This window comes from Onychostruthus taczanowskii, unplaced genomic scaffold, assembly GCF_017590055.1.
Source record: "Onychostruthus taczanowskii isolate IOZ18803 unplaced genomic scaffold, ASM1759005v1 scaffold56, whole genome shotgun sequence".
NCBI lineage: Eukaryota > Metazoa > Chordata > Aves > Passeriformes > Passeridae > Onychostruthus > Onychostruthus taczanowskii.
The window spans coordinates 221,741-236,480 of record NW_024503235.1 but is presented as its reverse complement, the minus strand read 5'-3'; the positions used below and the strand labels follow the sequence as shown (position 1 = coordinate 236,480).

The 14,740-nt window shown below is 55.1% G+C and overlaps 1 protein-coding gene across 2 annotated transcripts in view; it reads left to right on the top strand.

Annotated features, from left to right (window-relative positions):
* The first annotated feature begins 4,808 nt into the window (after positions 1–4,808).
* ARID1A (AT-rich interaction domain 1A) overlaps positions 4,809–14,740 on the top strand; it is a 53,151-nt gene continuing 43,219 nt past the window's right edge. For both annotated transcript variants that reach the window (XM_041417714.1, XM_041417713.1), the window contains exon 1: positions 4,809–6,158. In XM_041417714.1, coding sequence (XP_041273648.1) covers positions 5,074–6,158 — 1,085 coding nt within the window. In that variant the 5' untranslated portion in view covers positions 4,809–5,073. The remainder of the gene's footprint in view (positions 6,159–14,740) is intronic.

The window sequence follows — 14,740 nt, the reverse complement described above, 5'->3', positions numbered from 1 at the left end:
CACCCCCCTCCCCAGTCGTGACGCCTGAACTCAAACTTCTCTAAAAATACACTTTAGGAGGGTAGATTTTCACGCAGGGGATGTGTTTTTTACACCCCACTGAAAAGAGGCGCGAGGTGGGGGAAAGGCCGAGGGACAGCTTTTTCCAGACAGGAGAACCTGCTGCTGACCCCTCCCGCACGGCATCGCCAGGTCCCAAGGATTTGGAACACAATAAGTTTTCCTTCAGTGGGAAAATCCAGGCCCAGAGTTCAGATCTTTCTCTTTTTGCAGATTTAAAAGCCTTTTTTTTCCCCCTTTTTTTAACTCTTCACAGTGGGGTTCACAGCAGAACGCGGTCGCTCTGCCAACCCACCCGAGAGCTCCCAAATCTGGTGGGATTCAGGGGAAAACAGAAGGTTGGCTCCGGATCCAGTGCAGGGATTTTTGCAAACTCCAGTCCGCGTTTTGATTTTTTTTTTTGCCCTTTTTTTTTTTTTTTTTTTTTTTTTTTAGTAGATTTACTCTTCCTTCCCCGAGCGCACCGGAGCGCTGCTGTCCGAGGGCAGCCGGGGTGCACCCCCCGGTATACAGAATAAACGGGGTTCGCCTTTCCCTGCCCTTCATTGTTGTTTTCCTGCCCTTCCCGATATCCCCCAGTTTTCCCAGGAATTACTAAATTCCACCCCCACCCTTCCTTTCACTGCGGGGTGAGCGCTGCTGTCCTGGCTCAGCCCCCAATCCCCACACAAGTGCCCCCAAAACTTGCGCTGTCCCGCTTGTCCCCGGCCGGGGGGCTCGGGGCGGGCGGGGGGCGTGGGACACGCGTGGCCCAGCCCCGGCCGCCCCCGGCCCGCGGGGGTCGCGCAGGATGCGCGGGGGCTGCGCTCCCGCGTCCCTTCCCCTCCGCAAACTCCGCTTCGCTTTTTCCTCCTCCTCGCCAGCGCTGCTAAAATAATGCATTTCCTCGAGTCAGGCCGAGTCCACTTTCCTGCCTTAAAACGCGTCCAAAGTTTCGCAGATCGCTGTCAGATGTCACCAGCGGGCTCTCGCGGAGCGGCCGAGCCGGGGCTCGTCCCTGCCTGGGGGAGCCCGGCGTGGGAAGCAGCAAAAGCCCCGCAAAATCCACGCCTGCCTTTGAGCTGCTGCATTCAGCAAAGGGACAGAGTTACCTTCGCCTGGCACTCACAGCGCAGAGCCATTGTGTCTCCCCAGAAAGCGAGATTATACGATATTTTAGCATTATGTTGAAGTGGATAAGTGAGCGTTGTCTCGCACGATGCCCAGCAAACAAATAATTCAAATAATATCAGTCTTAGTGGTGATGGAGCCACAAGGAGAGTGCTTAACCCAGATACAACAAACACCGCAAGGAACAGGCTGGGCAAATATAAACACATTGAAAGGAAATGTGATTTTCTTTAGCAAAAAGCCTATAAGAGAAGCTGAGGTACGGCAAATAACCCTCCCAGCTCCGTTCCATCTCTTGCAGGGCGCCCCATGGATTATAATGGATGGGTCTCTTGTTCTCGGGTCCAGCGTGCGCATCCCCGCACGCCGTGAACAGCATCCTTCCCCACGCAGCTCCATCCATTCCTGCCCAGCTCCCCTCGCTCTGCCCTGCTCCCGCTCCTTCAGACTTCATCTCGGGAGCTGCAGCCGGCTCCGGCAGCCGGATCCAGTCCGTGTTTGTAGCCAGGGAAAGGCTGGATAATGATAACTTGTGTGTGCGAGCTGAGCCGAGGCAGCGCTGACTTTAGTCCGGTTTCCATGTCAACGATTCAGTCCATATTTGCCATCACACAGTTGGCAGAGCCCGATTTTTTTTTTTTTCGTGGAGGGGGGAGACACTACTCCTGTTTCTAGTACTCTAATCTAGACCAGGTTTCCTAAACTGCCTTAGTGCTGGGTTAAATGGCACGGCCACCTTCATGAAGGAGACTTCCAGTCAGGAGGAGCCAGCGCGGTGGCGGTGGCCTGCAGTGCCATGTGAGCGCTGCTTCCCAGCCTATCTGAGAGCCAGGAGCCGGGCCGGGCTGAGCGAGGCGTGCTCGGCTCCTGGGGACACGGGGACACGGGGAAGGGAGCACGGCCACCGCTGCTGCCGAGCACGGACGGCTCCGGCCGGGAAAAGTGAGGATGTGCCGCAGGGAAAAGTCGCTGCCGGTCCCGTGGATGGCCGCGACATCCCGGGACGGCGGGAGGATTTTCAGCTCTTAGGTGGCAATGTTGTTAAGAACTGTGCTGTCATCTGCTTCCCAGTCCTCGTGGCTGGGAATTCACTGAATGCCTCAGTATTGAGTAAAGTGCCAGGGCCTCATTGATGAGGCGTATTCCAAAATCTGCTGCAGCTTTCACAAACATTTGGTAAAGTGAGTGTCTCCTCATTGTGTGGGTGGCTGGGGAATCCAGGCTGCTTTTCACATTACTATCAACACCGGGTTTCATAGTCTGACATAGTGCTCCTTGGTTCCAAGGAGGGAGTTCCAAAAGACGGACTCAGGTAGAGAGGCGTGAGCTCGGGATCTTTGCCTGGATGCAGCCGAGCAGCTTCCCAGGCTCCTGGAGTGAAGTGGTTAAACTTTTGGTGATGCTCAGTGAGACGGTGGGGCTTTGCTCCCTGAAGCAGACCAATCTTTGGGGCTGGGGAAGTGGGTGCTTGAGATGGTTCTGGGATAAAATGGCAGAATTCTCTCCAGTTTGTGGAGAGGAAGTGCCAATGAAACACCCAAGGAAGGGTGTTCTGGTGCTCTGGGGCACCACGGACATTGACAGAACACTGGGCTTCACTTCTGAGAGTCCAGCCTGACACTGGAGGAGTTTTCCCCCTCTTCTCCTTTGTCTTTCCAGAACCCAGGATTTCATCAAATAACTCCTCTGATAAGAGGATGAAGATCAATTTTCATTCTAGTACATTCCACAGTTCCCAAACTCTTCTGAAGAAGAGTATCTTGGTGGTTTTTTTCCTTCTCTGTGGTCCACACATCTCACTAAAGCCACAGGGCCTCCCATGTGAGATTTCAGCATTGTACTGGGGCTCCAACCCTTGTGAAGGCCTTGAGTACTATCACAATACCAATATCACCATTTATTACCCATTCTTTCCTAATAGTTTATTTACAGCTGAGGAGAAAGGCTGACCAGGCAATTTGCTGGATGGAATCTGCTCCATATTGCACAGTCAACTGTGCAGGCTGAGAAATGGCAAGGGTGCTTTGTTTGGAGCCTGAGGGGCAGTTTCTTGCTCTAGAAAACACTTACAATTTTGCTATTTATCACCATATCCCACCTCCCCTCCCACTTTCCAGCTTTGGAATAACCCCTTTGTTCCACCACCTGCACTCTAAACGATAAATATTTCATATTATAAGTTTTATAAATGGGTGTGAGGGCTGAGTTGCTGTCAGTAGACACTGACACCTTCACCTGATCCCCAGCAGGCACACGCTGCTGGCAGGGACCCAGTCCTGCTGCCCAAGGCTTCTCCTGCTGCGCCGGACTCGCCTTTGCTCCCTCCCAGCGGGATTCCTCGCGGTGTGTCCCGCTGGCTGCTGGGCTGGGGCCAAGCCCTGTTTGTTGTCACTGCACAGGGGTCACTTCTGCCACATTATCTGTTCTGTGGTGATGTTCTAAAATGGCAGCCTCAGACCTCTGAGTCTCTTTTGGCTCCCCACCTACTGTTTTCTGATGTTTTCTCTCATCTTAAAGTTGTATTTACCTCAACTTCACTTTTCTAAGTATTTCAATATTCCAGAGGAACACCAGTACGTGGGACCCAGGCCTAACCCACACCATGCCTGCCATTTCCACCAGACATCCACGTCCTGATTTCTAAGAACTTGGTGTTTATAACCCAAATGACTCATGTTTTTGTCCCTCCCGTGCCCCCGTGCCCCGCTGCAGCCCTGCACCATCTGAAGTTAACCAGGCAGCTTCAGACCCCGCTGGCACGGGCCAGGCTATGTCCAGGACGGAGCTCCAGGTACATTGCTCTCCTCCCTCTTCCCGCTCTGCCAAGGCCTCGTGGATGCAGGAGGAGGTGGGAATCTGGGTCTGAAAGGGTTGCAGAAGAGCATGGCCCAGTTCCCAGTTCACCTCTTGACAGCCGGGGAGCTCCAGCACGGCGCTGGGCTCTGACTGCCAGCGCATCCTGTCCCGCTGCCCAACGTGTTGTGTCTAGATGCGCTCAGGTGGTTTTGGATCTGGGAATTCCTGGTTCCGTGCCCACCGCCCTCGCCTTGGCAGGAGCGGGGAGCCGGACTTTCTTGGATTGTCCGCGCGTGCAGTCACAGCCCTGGCGCGCCGCCAACGCCTTTTCCAGAGGGACACGGCCAAGCGGAGAGGAAATGACAACCGCTAACAGTTCGCAGAGGGCTTAATTCTAAATGGAATTTCTAGGGACAAAGAAGAGGCGCTTCGGTAACCCACGGGCAGAAACCCCAGGGCCGGCGGCCGCCGAGCGGCCAGCACGCCCCCGGAGCGCTCGGGCCGCGGGACATCGCCCGCTGCCCCCGGGGATCGCCCCGGGCGGCTCCGGCCGCGGCGGCCCCCGGCTCCGCCGATCCGCCGCGGGTTTTGCGGGCGGCAGCTCCGCGCCGGCGGCGGCCGGGGCCGGCCCGCTCCTCCTTTGTGACGGGGGGGAGGCTCCGCTCCGGGCCGGGCTGCGCTCCGCTCCGGGTTTGGCAGGCGGCCGCGGCGCTGGGTAAAATGGCAGCGCTGAGCCTCGTGTCGGACTGAGCCCGCTCGGCCGAGCAGAGTCGGAGCTCGCCCAGCCCGGCCCCGCCGCCGCTCGGCCCCGCTCCGGGGACGGTCCTTTCCTCCTCCTTCCCCCCCACTCCCTCCTCCTCCCCTTTCTCCGCCGGCTGCAACCGAGGAGGTACAGCGGGGCCAGGCCCCGGGAAGCCCAGCCCAGCGGAGCCCTCCCCGCCTCGCCGAGCAGGCCGGGGGGGAATGAGCCCCCGCTGCCCTGAAGAGCCGCCCGCCGCCGCCTGAGCGGGGAGAGCAGAGCAGCGAGGCCTCACGCCGGCCGGCCAGGCAGGGAGCAGCTCGGGGGGACCGGTCCGGGGGGGTGGCCGGGCGGGGAGGGGGGGGATCATGGCTGCTCAGGTCGCCCCCGCCGCCGCCAGCAGCCTGGGCGCCCCGGCTCCATCCGAGCTGAAGAAAGCGGAGGCGCAGCAGCGGGATTGTCCCCCGGAGGAGGCGGGGGGTGAGGCGGCGGCGGAGCGCGGCGAGAAGCAGGCGGAGAGCGAGGGCCCGTCGGGGAAGGAGCTGCAGGACGGGGCCGAGAGCAACGGAGGGGGCGCAGGGGCCGAGTCCGACCTGAAGAGCTCGAACGGGAACCCGGGCCCCAGGCCCGCCGCCGCCGCCACCCTGAACAATAACCTCCCGGAGCCGCCCGGTGGCGGCGGCGGCGGCGGCAGCGACGGGGTGGGGGCGCCGCAGCCGCCGCCGCAGCAGCAGCCGCCCCCTTCCCACCCGGCCGCCTTGCCCCCGCCAGCCTACGGCTTCGGGCAGCCCTACGGCCGGGGCGCCGCCGCTGCCTTCCACCAACATGGCGGACAACAAAGCCCTGGCATGGCAGCGCTGCAGAGCGGGGGCCTGGAGCAGAACTACCCGGGGCCGGCGGGAGCCCCCGCGGGGCCGCCCCCTCCGCAGAACTCGCACGGCGCCGGGGCCGAGCACGGCTTCCCCAACCACCAGTACAACTCCTACTACGCGGCCGGGCGCAGCGCCGGCTCCTACCCGCCTCCCCCCCAGGCCTACGCCCTGAGCTCCCCCCGGGGCTCCGCGCCGCCGGCCGCCAAGTCCCCCGCGGCCGCCGCCGCCGCCGCCGCCTTCCAGCAGCAGCAGCAGCGCTTCGGGGTCATGGGTCCCTCGGCCGCCGGCGGCGCGGGAGGAGGGGGCACCACCCCGCAGCCCACGGCCACCCCCACCCTCAACCAGCTCCTCACCTCCCCCAGCTCCGCCCGCGCCTACCAGGGGTACCCCGGGGGCGACTATAGCGCCGGGCCGCAGGACGGGGCGGCCGCCGCCAAGGGCGCCGCCGACATGGTCTCGCAGTACGGCGGGGGCAGCGGCCAGGGCTGGGCAGCGGCCGGCGGGGCCCCGCCGAGGAGCCACCACGCGCCCATGAGCCCCGGGAGCAGCGGCGGCGGGGGACAGAGCCTCGGCAGGAGCCAGTCGGGGTGGCGGCGGCGGCTCTCCCGCGGGTTCCCCCCGCCGGGCCGGCGCTGCCGGGCGCTGCCATTGTCTGTGCTGCTCGCTCGCTCTAAAATGGCTGCCTCGCCGCCTTCCCTTCCTCCTCCTCCCCGGCCTTTGTGCGGGGCTCCCGGGCCGCCGCCGCCGCCGGGCTCCCCGCCGCCCGGGGCCGCGGGGCGGGCGGAGGGGCCGCGGGCCGGGGCGGGAGCGCTGGCGGGGAGCTGGGCGATGGGAGCAGCGAGTGCGGATCGCTTGGGTTTGGGATTTGAATTATGGAGGTAAAATCCTTCTGTCAAAGCCAGGAGACAGTTGGTCTTAGGTTGACATCCCATCTGTGATCTGATTGGCTCCCCATCCCCTGCTCTTGGCCATTTATAATTGCCTCTGATGTAATGGTACAACCATCCTGATGAGCTCATAAACTTCCACGCTCGCCTCCTCCGCCAGCCCCGGGACGGGGCAGCCCCGCGCCCCTCTCCGCATCCCCGGCGTGACCTTGAGCCCCGCATCCCCGTGCCCCGGAGGCCAGGGCGCGTTGTTTGTACCTTGGGTTTATTTTCCTTGTGATGCTGGATCCAGGCTGGAATAGAGTCTGTGTTGTCGGAACGGTGGCAGGGCTGCTCCGCACAATGGGCTTGCTGTTTGTTTTGGTTATGTGACTTTCCCCTTGGTATAAATGATTTCTTTGATGGATCTGAGGATGCGTTTGTTCCTGCCTGGTTTTGGCCCTTCTCAGAACTGGGGCTGTTTGGGTTCTTTATTAGATGGGAGCATGTGGGGGGTTCTGGGGTGTGTTACAGCCTAAAGAAGGGAAAAAATCCCGGAACAACCAAACAATCAGAACCAAACTTGTGGCCAAAATGCTGAAATTGGTCGGTTACCAAGAATTATCAATTTACGTCCAGCAGAACTGTGATACAGGACAGGAGTCTCTAGCTCTGTCTTAGGGCACATTTGGACTTACTTTGAATGAGAACTGATATGTCTTCTTCCCCCCCATAAATACAGGCACTTCCTAGAGGCTTCAGGTGCTGCTTGTGGTCAGGCTCAGCAGTGTCACAGCTCTTCTGAGGAGTGGAACTAGCGAAAGCAAGCCTGAGGATTATCTTTATTGCTGGACGTGTAGAATTCCCTCTTTGCTGGAACAGGAATGGCCAGGAAGCGAGCAGAGGAGAAGGCAGTACAGCATCAGACATTTTAGATACGGGGAGCAGAGGTGCTGGTATCTGTATGTGACAGCCTCAGTTAAAAGCAGGTTCCTTTCTGTGCTCAGACTGGCATCTCCAAGGCCTGTGGTGGCCTCGTGCAGGACTAAACTTCCCTTTTCATTCTGTGTGCTTTGCTCTGCCTTCAGGCCGGGCTTGGAGGTGTCTGGTACCACGCAGGGCGACCTGCAGCCTCCAGAGCTTCCCTTCTTGCTCAGGACTTCTGCACTGATCTGAAAACTGCTCGGTTGTCTGTCCCTTGGTTACCAAGGCAGCCTCTGCTGCAGCACCTTGGGTGATTGCCTTGGCTTTTCTTTCGGGTCGGAGCTGTGCTGTCCCAGAGAGCAGCTCTGCTCTCCCAGGGCTGGCAGTGAGTGTTGGAGCATCCTCAGGGGAGCTTTCAGCTCGGGAAGATGGCCCTGTGCTCCATGGGTGGAAGTACAAAGTGCTCACTTCGTAAATCCTGGAACATCTCAGTTTAGTTAAAATGTGTGTGAAAATATGGAGGCAGGTTGAACTTCTCAGGTGCTTCCCTGCAGTTCACTTCTGTCAGTGTTCTGGTACAAATTTGTAAAAGAGGCTTTTTTTTTGTCTTGGAAATGAATTTCACTTAATTCCACAAGCTGCTGACGCAGTGAATTAGGAATACCTGAGCAAGTAGTCCCATAAACTGGAATTATTAATGAATAGTTGTTCTGAGAATTAGTTGGGCTTGAGGAAGGACAAGTAGTAGATGTAGAAGGTAAATCAGCAACTCCCTCACCTCAAAAACCAAATGACTTTCCTCCCCCAGTCCTTTTTGTTCCCATGATTGTTGGACTTAAACTGACAATTCCTCTTTTTCTGCTGGAAAAAGAGCAGAGGTATCTAAAGAAAAAAGCTTCCACGTGTCATCCGTGCTGCCCACAAAAGGTTGGTTAATAATAATAATAATAATAATCCAGCCCTGAATTACAGCCTCCTGTGCTGTGTACTCCTAAATTCCGTGGATTAGAATTTAGAGCTTTGTGTCTTTGTCTTGCACAGCAATGAGCAGTGCATTCCCAACCCAAATTCTGGGAGAGCAGAGCAGAGGGCAGCTCACCTGGCAGAAACCTCCCGGGGAACATCTCCAGAGATGGGGAGGAGGACGTGGGAAGAGCACGCCTGGGAGTGCTGGGGCACAGAGTTTGGGGTGGTGCCTTCAGTCCCTCTTCAGGTACTCTTCAGGAATTCCGAGTGGTGCCAGCAGGAGGGTTTTGTCCCTGATTTTCTGTGCAGGTTTTTTGGGTGGAGTGTTGCCTGCAGTGAGGGTTACACACCAGGGTCACACAGGGGTGGCTCTCGTGTGTAACCTTGGCGGGCACTTCACCCACAGCCAGGGAGCAACACCAGGCTGCTCCGTGTTTTTTGGGGCTTGGTGTTTTTCCAGGTGATCTTTGCAGCTGGGGAGCACAGAGCAGGATCAGATCAGCATGGCTGGTTTGTGGTGTGTGGGATGAGAAGCCCGGGCTCTGCTGTGGGAATGACTTGTGGGAAGCCGGGCCGTGGGTCCTGCTTTTCAATTTTTCCAGCTCTCCCATGGATTTGTTTGCACTGCTTCCCCTCAGAGCATGTGGCAGCTCTTAGCAATGCGCCAGTTTTCCCAGGGTCTTGGGATTTAAAGGAAACTGCCTGAGAGGAAGGACTTCCCTGCCTTTAATAGATGGGCATTTCTCAGGCTTTGGCTACTACGAAGTGTCTCCTGTAATGGGAGAACTCCTTGGATCCCATTAAACATTGACACCTTGGATAACCTCCCCACAGGTGCCCCGGCCTCTGTTATAAGTTCAGTGAAAGCACTTTAAAAAAATCTTATGTTAATTAAAAAAAAAAGCTTTTGGGCCTGTTGCCATACAATAGCTATTTTTTGTTGACTTTGATTCCGAGTTTAGCAGCGAGCGAGGCATGAAAAGCGTTGTTGGAAATATGGTTTTTAAACTAAATTGGCACCAAAAGGCACCGTGCTGCCAGTGAGCTGCGATGTCTTGGAATGGGAAATTGGGACCTGGCTCCTCTTGGCTCGGGGTTTTTCCTTGCTTTGCATTGTGATGTCAGGAGCCCTGGAGTTGTGTGTTGTGCACTGGAGCTTTCCAACAAAAAGGAGAGTGGTGCATCTCCTTTCTCTGAATGAGCGATTTTAGGGCTTGGCTGTTTTGGAAAAAGCAAGGAAAATTGCGCTGCTTTGATTTTTTTTTTTTTTTTTTTTGGATAAAATCTTGTTAATCCTGCTGTGGACACTGGAGGTTTTGCTGCTTTATCTTTTTTAAACAGCCTGAAGTCAGCCAGGAGTTGTCTGATTCTTTAAAATCTCTCATTTTCTGCAGTTCCATCTCCCTGATGCCCAGCTTGGAGGTGTCCAGGCAGCATTCCCAGGCAGGATGTGTGTGGGATACAGGACAGTAAAACCCAATCCTCACTCTCAGCTGGAGCTTTTCTTTTTCCCTGCCCTTATCACCACCAGTTTACAGGGAAACCCAGGACAAACCACTCAAGTGTTGTGGTGAAATGGGGTTAGCAAGGCTTGCCTGCTGCTTTTTGTGAAGTTTAATTGAGCTGCACTGTGAATCCTTATTTATTATCTGGGCTAGGGGAGGGTTTCCCCTGTGGTGTCTCTCTTGTAAGGATGTTGTTGGTTGCAAGACAGAAATTTGTTTTCTGGAAGGTTTTGTGTTTGACTTTCAGGCCTTTATTGGGGGGGCTAGAATACTTAGTGTTTTCCTGGAACTGCCCAGTTTTATTCCTTTTACCTGCTACAACTTCTGTTTCCTGTTTCTGGAATCAGGAAAACTTCCTGTTTTCCCTTGACAAGCAGGCAGAACGTCTTCCCTGGCCTTAAATAATATTAAGAACTGGGCTGGGGGAGGCAGGACAGTCGAATGTTGTGTTACAAAGCTGTGCCTGACTGTTCTCATAAGCCTGGGGTATTCATAACACTTTGGGATTTTTCTGTTGTCTCATTTGAGAACTCTGGTCAGTGGTTCCTGTGTTACAGACGTGTCACTCGTTCCACGAGGGCTGTGCTAAAAATCCCAGCAGCTTTCTTTCAGGGAGAAAATAATGTCTAAAATTAGGCTTCATAGTGCAGCTGTTGCTTTTATCTGTTACCTCACACACGGCTTTTCCACCACTTTTCTCCCTTACTCCTTTCAAAGGAATGCCACCAACTGGAAATCCAGCTTTTACCCTCTGCATCTGTGCTCTGGGTAATTAAAATATTAGAGGAGAAAATGCCCTTTCCAGTTCTTACTCTGTGTGTTTAAAATTCTCTGGTTAGCGAGTCTGATTTCTTCTTTCAGTTGCAAGTCCTGTGTGATGGATTGCTCTGGGGAGAAGCTCTTCAGCAATGCCACTGCCCAATTCCTGCTAGGAATGCTGGAAACTCTCAAGGAGCAGCAGCAGCAAAACAGAAACTGAAGGCAGCAAATGTGGTTGGGGGGGTGGAAAAGATAAGTTTGTCAATATTTAGCCACTTGCTTTTTCCCTCTGGAATGGTCCTTAAACCATCAGCAAGGGTGAAAACCAACATTTCCCCTTTTGTTCTGGTGGGAGAGAAAGGAAGGATACCTTCCTGCTGGGAAAAAATGTTTTTAAGAGCTCCTACAAAAGTTTCTTCTGTTGTGTGCTGACTGCAAAAAGTTCAGTCTTTAATTTATGCACGGGCAGTGGGAAAACTGGACTGGATGTCTGTCAGCCAGAGCCATAAATCTCCAGCTGGAAGTGAATGACAAGTGGGATGGGAAGAAAAAAAAGCAGTTTTTTGGCACATTGGAGCAGAGCTGCTTGGGCTGTGTCCGGTCCCTCCTGCCCACCAGCTCCGGGGGGCACCCGAGGAGCTCTGCTGCTTTTTGGTTTCCCTGGGGAAGCAGGGGAGTTCCTCACCTGGAGATAGAGCACACGTCCTTTTGGGGGCTCAGGAGGACCACGCTGTGCCCGCCGGTCACGTCCAGGAAAATTCCAGTCCCACATTCAGCATCCTCGCTGCTGTCTGGAGGTGCTGCTTTTGCTTCTTTGGCTCTGAGGTTCTGCAGGAGCTGGGTTTCTTTGGGGTTCTGAAGTTCTGCAGAAGCTGGGTTTCTTTGGGGTTCTGAAGTTCTGCAGGAGCTGGGTTTCTTTGGGGTTGTGAAGTTCTGCAGGAGCTTGGTTTCTTTGGGGTTGTGAAGTTCTGCAGGAGCTGGGTTTCTTTGGGGTTGTGAAGTTCTGCAGGAGCTGGGTTTCTTTGGGGTTCTGCAGTTCTGCAGGAGCTGGGTTTCTTTGGGGTTCTTTGGCTCTGAAGTTCTGCAGGAGCTGGGTTTCTTTGGGGTTCTGCAGTTCTGCAGGAGCTGGGTTTCAGGCAGCCTTTTGTTTCTCCCTGTTAGCAGGGCTGGACCGTGGGGTCTGAATTCCCTCAGTGGCTGTTCCTCAGCAGCTGAGCTGCTGCTCTGGGAGCTTTGGGGAGGGGATGTGAATCCTGTGGGTCCATCCATGCTGTGTGACCCCAGCCTCCCTCCCTGGGGGCTGAACATGCTGAGACCCTTTGGATGGAGCTCTGTGCTTGAGCAGAGCCCAGGCTGCAGCAGGAGGAGCTGCTTCTACCAGGACTCAGCTCCTGTGCGTGTTTTACCATGCCATGTCCTAATCAGACATGGATTAATCATGCATTAGCACATGGCTGAGGGAGGGGTCCCCACTCCTGGCTCTTCCCTGCCCCTGGCCAGCAGTTCAGTCTGCAGCTGGGCATTCCTGGGGGCTCTTGCAGCACATCAAGGAGAGCATTTCCAGGTTTGCCACCGTGCCTTTCTGGAGTGTTTCTGAGTTTAAGTGACAGCTCAGTGGGTATTTACACAACGTGGGCATGGGTTCTCTGTAGTGAAACGAAAAGGATGCTGCATAATGACAGGTAAACTTAATAAAAGCTGCCTCAGAATTCCTCAGCAAGTATTTCTTCTTGCTTTAGGTGTTAAGAGTAAAATGTCTTAATTTCTAATAATGTTCTTTATATTTTTTTCTGGAAGAAAAAAGGGACAAAAGTGTATAGTCTCAAATAGGGGGATTGGTTAATTCTGTTAATAGGGTAAAGAAATATCTTTATGAGAGAGTGGAGATAGAGTTCATGTCTTAATTCCTATGAAATTCCCATGAAAAATCAGTTTGTGTAAATAACTCCAAAAAAACTGCTGCTCCATTACAGTTATTGGCATTTCATGTGATAACCAGCATGTCATTATTTCCTTAAGCCAGCTCTAGTAATTGAAACTCTTTCAAGGACAAATTCAATTGCTACCTGCTTTTGTGGGTGCTTGGCCATGTGGGGAGCCAGCGGGGGGACCAGAGGTGGCTTTGTTTTGGTGGGATGTGATGGGGACATCTTGGACATGGCTGGGAGGAGGCTGAGGCCAAAGGTGGCCCTGACTTCCACTTAAAACTTTCCACCCTTAGAGATTCTGTGACTCTTTTCTCAAAGAGAAATTCTTGAAGCTGGGAGGGCTCTGGAGTTTCCCACCCGGGGAGGATGAATGGGTTAAAGAAGTACTTTCCTCCCCTCCACTCACTTGTGAAATTTCATTCAGGTTTGACTAAGAGAAACCCTGAAAATTACCATTTCCCTTCTGATGTCAGCACGTCCTGGCACCCTGCCTGTGAGCAGCCAGCAGGAATGTTTGAAAACCTGGGCCCAGCCCCAGCCCCAGCTCCAGCTGCACCTCTGGGCTCTGGGAACGGCTCTGCTGGGGCAGCAGCTCAGCATGGCTGGGCTAGTGACCCCTGCCCATGGCTAGTGACCCCTCCCCAGGGCTGCCCAACCCTGCCCAGGGCTTCCCCTGCCCACCGTGCCCAGGACGGGGCACAGGGCAGGGAGGGAGGGAGCTGCCCTGGAAGTGGCCCCCCCAGAGAGCAGTCCCATCCCAGGTGATCCTGCTTTCAGTGCTGCCTTGGGTCGTTCCGTGCGGGCTGTGCTGCCTGGCTCTCGCTGGGGGCTCCTCGCCTGCGTTCTCTGCTTGCTGAGGGCGTTTTGCTCGTTGAGCAGAGGTCTGGAGGTGAACTGGGGAGGTCACCAAGCCCCCTGTCCTCCTCCAGAGCAGGGCCAGCCACACCTGAGCACAGACAGTGGAGCTGCCCCTGTGTCTCAGTGCTTTGCTCAGGGAAGATACTCAGCTCAAATCACCTGGATCGAGTGTCCCTTGTCCTGTGCCTCCAGGTGTGGAGGGCAGGGGCAAACGTGCACACACAGTAACCTGCTCCTAAACCTGTGCCTTTGAGCCTGTCCCCTGTTTCCTTGAGAGAAACTCTGGCTGTGTGGCAGAATGTCTCCCTTTGCTTCCAGGTTACTGTGGGAATTCTCTGGGAGGGTTGGGCTGTCCTGCTTTGCCACCTGAACTCTGCCAGGGTCCTGGCTCTCTGCTCTCTGTGGGATCCTTGCTGGAGGCCTGTTTGCAGTTCTGTACTTCATAACCAGGGGTGGATTTAAAGTCCAAGTGGCTGTAGGACTATGCACCCTGTGCGAGTTTAGGAGGAGAGTCTGCTACTCATTAACTCTGTGTAAATAATTAAACCGGTGCCAGGCTAGAGGTGGTCTCCCCTCAGCCCTGCTCCCTGTGAAAGGCTTTCAGCAAGAGCTCTTACCTCTGTGCAGGAGATCCACTGAAACGCAGGTGGAAGTGCTGGAATTAGTCAAAACTCGCTTTTCTTTTCTCTCTAAATTATCTTTGACTTTGGGGTTTGCATGGCTAATCAAGGAAAAGGCTCCCCATTCAAGGCCAGGTTGCTGGGTGTGATCCCGTGTTGCAGAAACTGCCTTTCTGTGGGTGGCTGCACGTGTTGTCTGTTCTGGGCAGCCCTGCAGCCCTGCCCCTCGGACTGCCTGGCTGGGGAGGGGTACTTTTTATTGTAAAAAACCCTAAAAACATTTACTTACTGTTCTGTGGGCCGCTTGTGGTGATTGCAGTGCTTTGGATCCCCTGGGAAGGTCCTGGGGCAGCTGCTGCATACAGACAAGTTGAACATTAATTTTTAAAAAAAATTATATGTGGATAATTGGACAGTGTTTTGAGAGGAGACATTGAAGCATCGAAGTATCTCAGGGTCTTTCAGGTTATTGTGGCAGAGCAGTGAGGCTTGAAGGAGGAGTTTTCCATGTTTTGGAAGCTTTCCCTGGCTCTGCACCCTGCAGGTGGCAGAGAGGTGCTCTGAACCATGGCTCAGAATCCAGGCTAATGCCCTCTCTGCTGGATCAGAATTTCTCTCTGGGCTTGGGGTTACTCCTAGAACAGTTTTCACAGGATCACAGCTTGGGAGGGACCTCTGGAGATGTCCCAGCCCAGGGAGCAGGTGGCACAGGGACACGTCCGGGTGGGTTTGGGGTG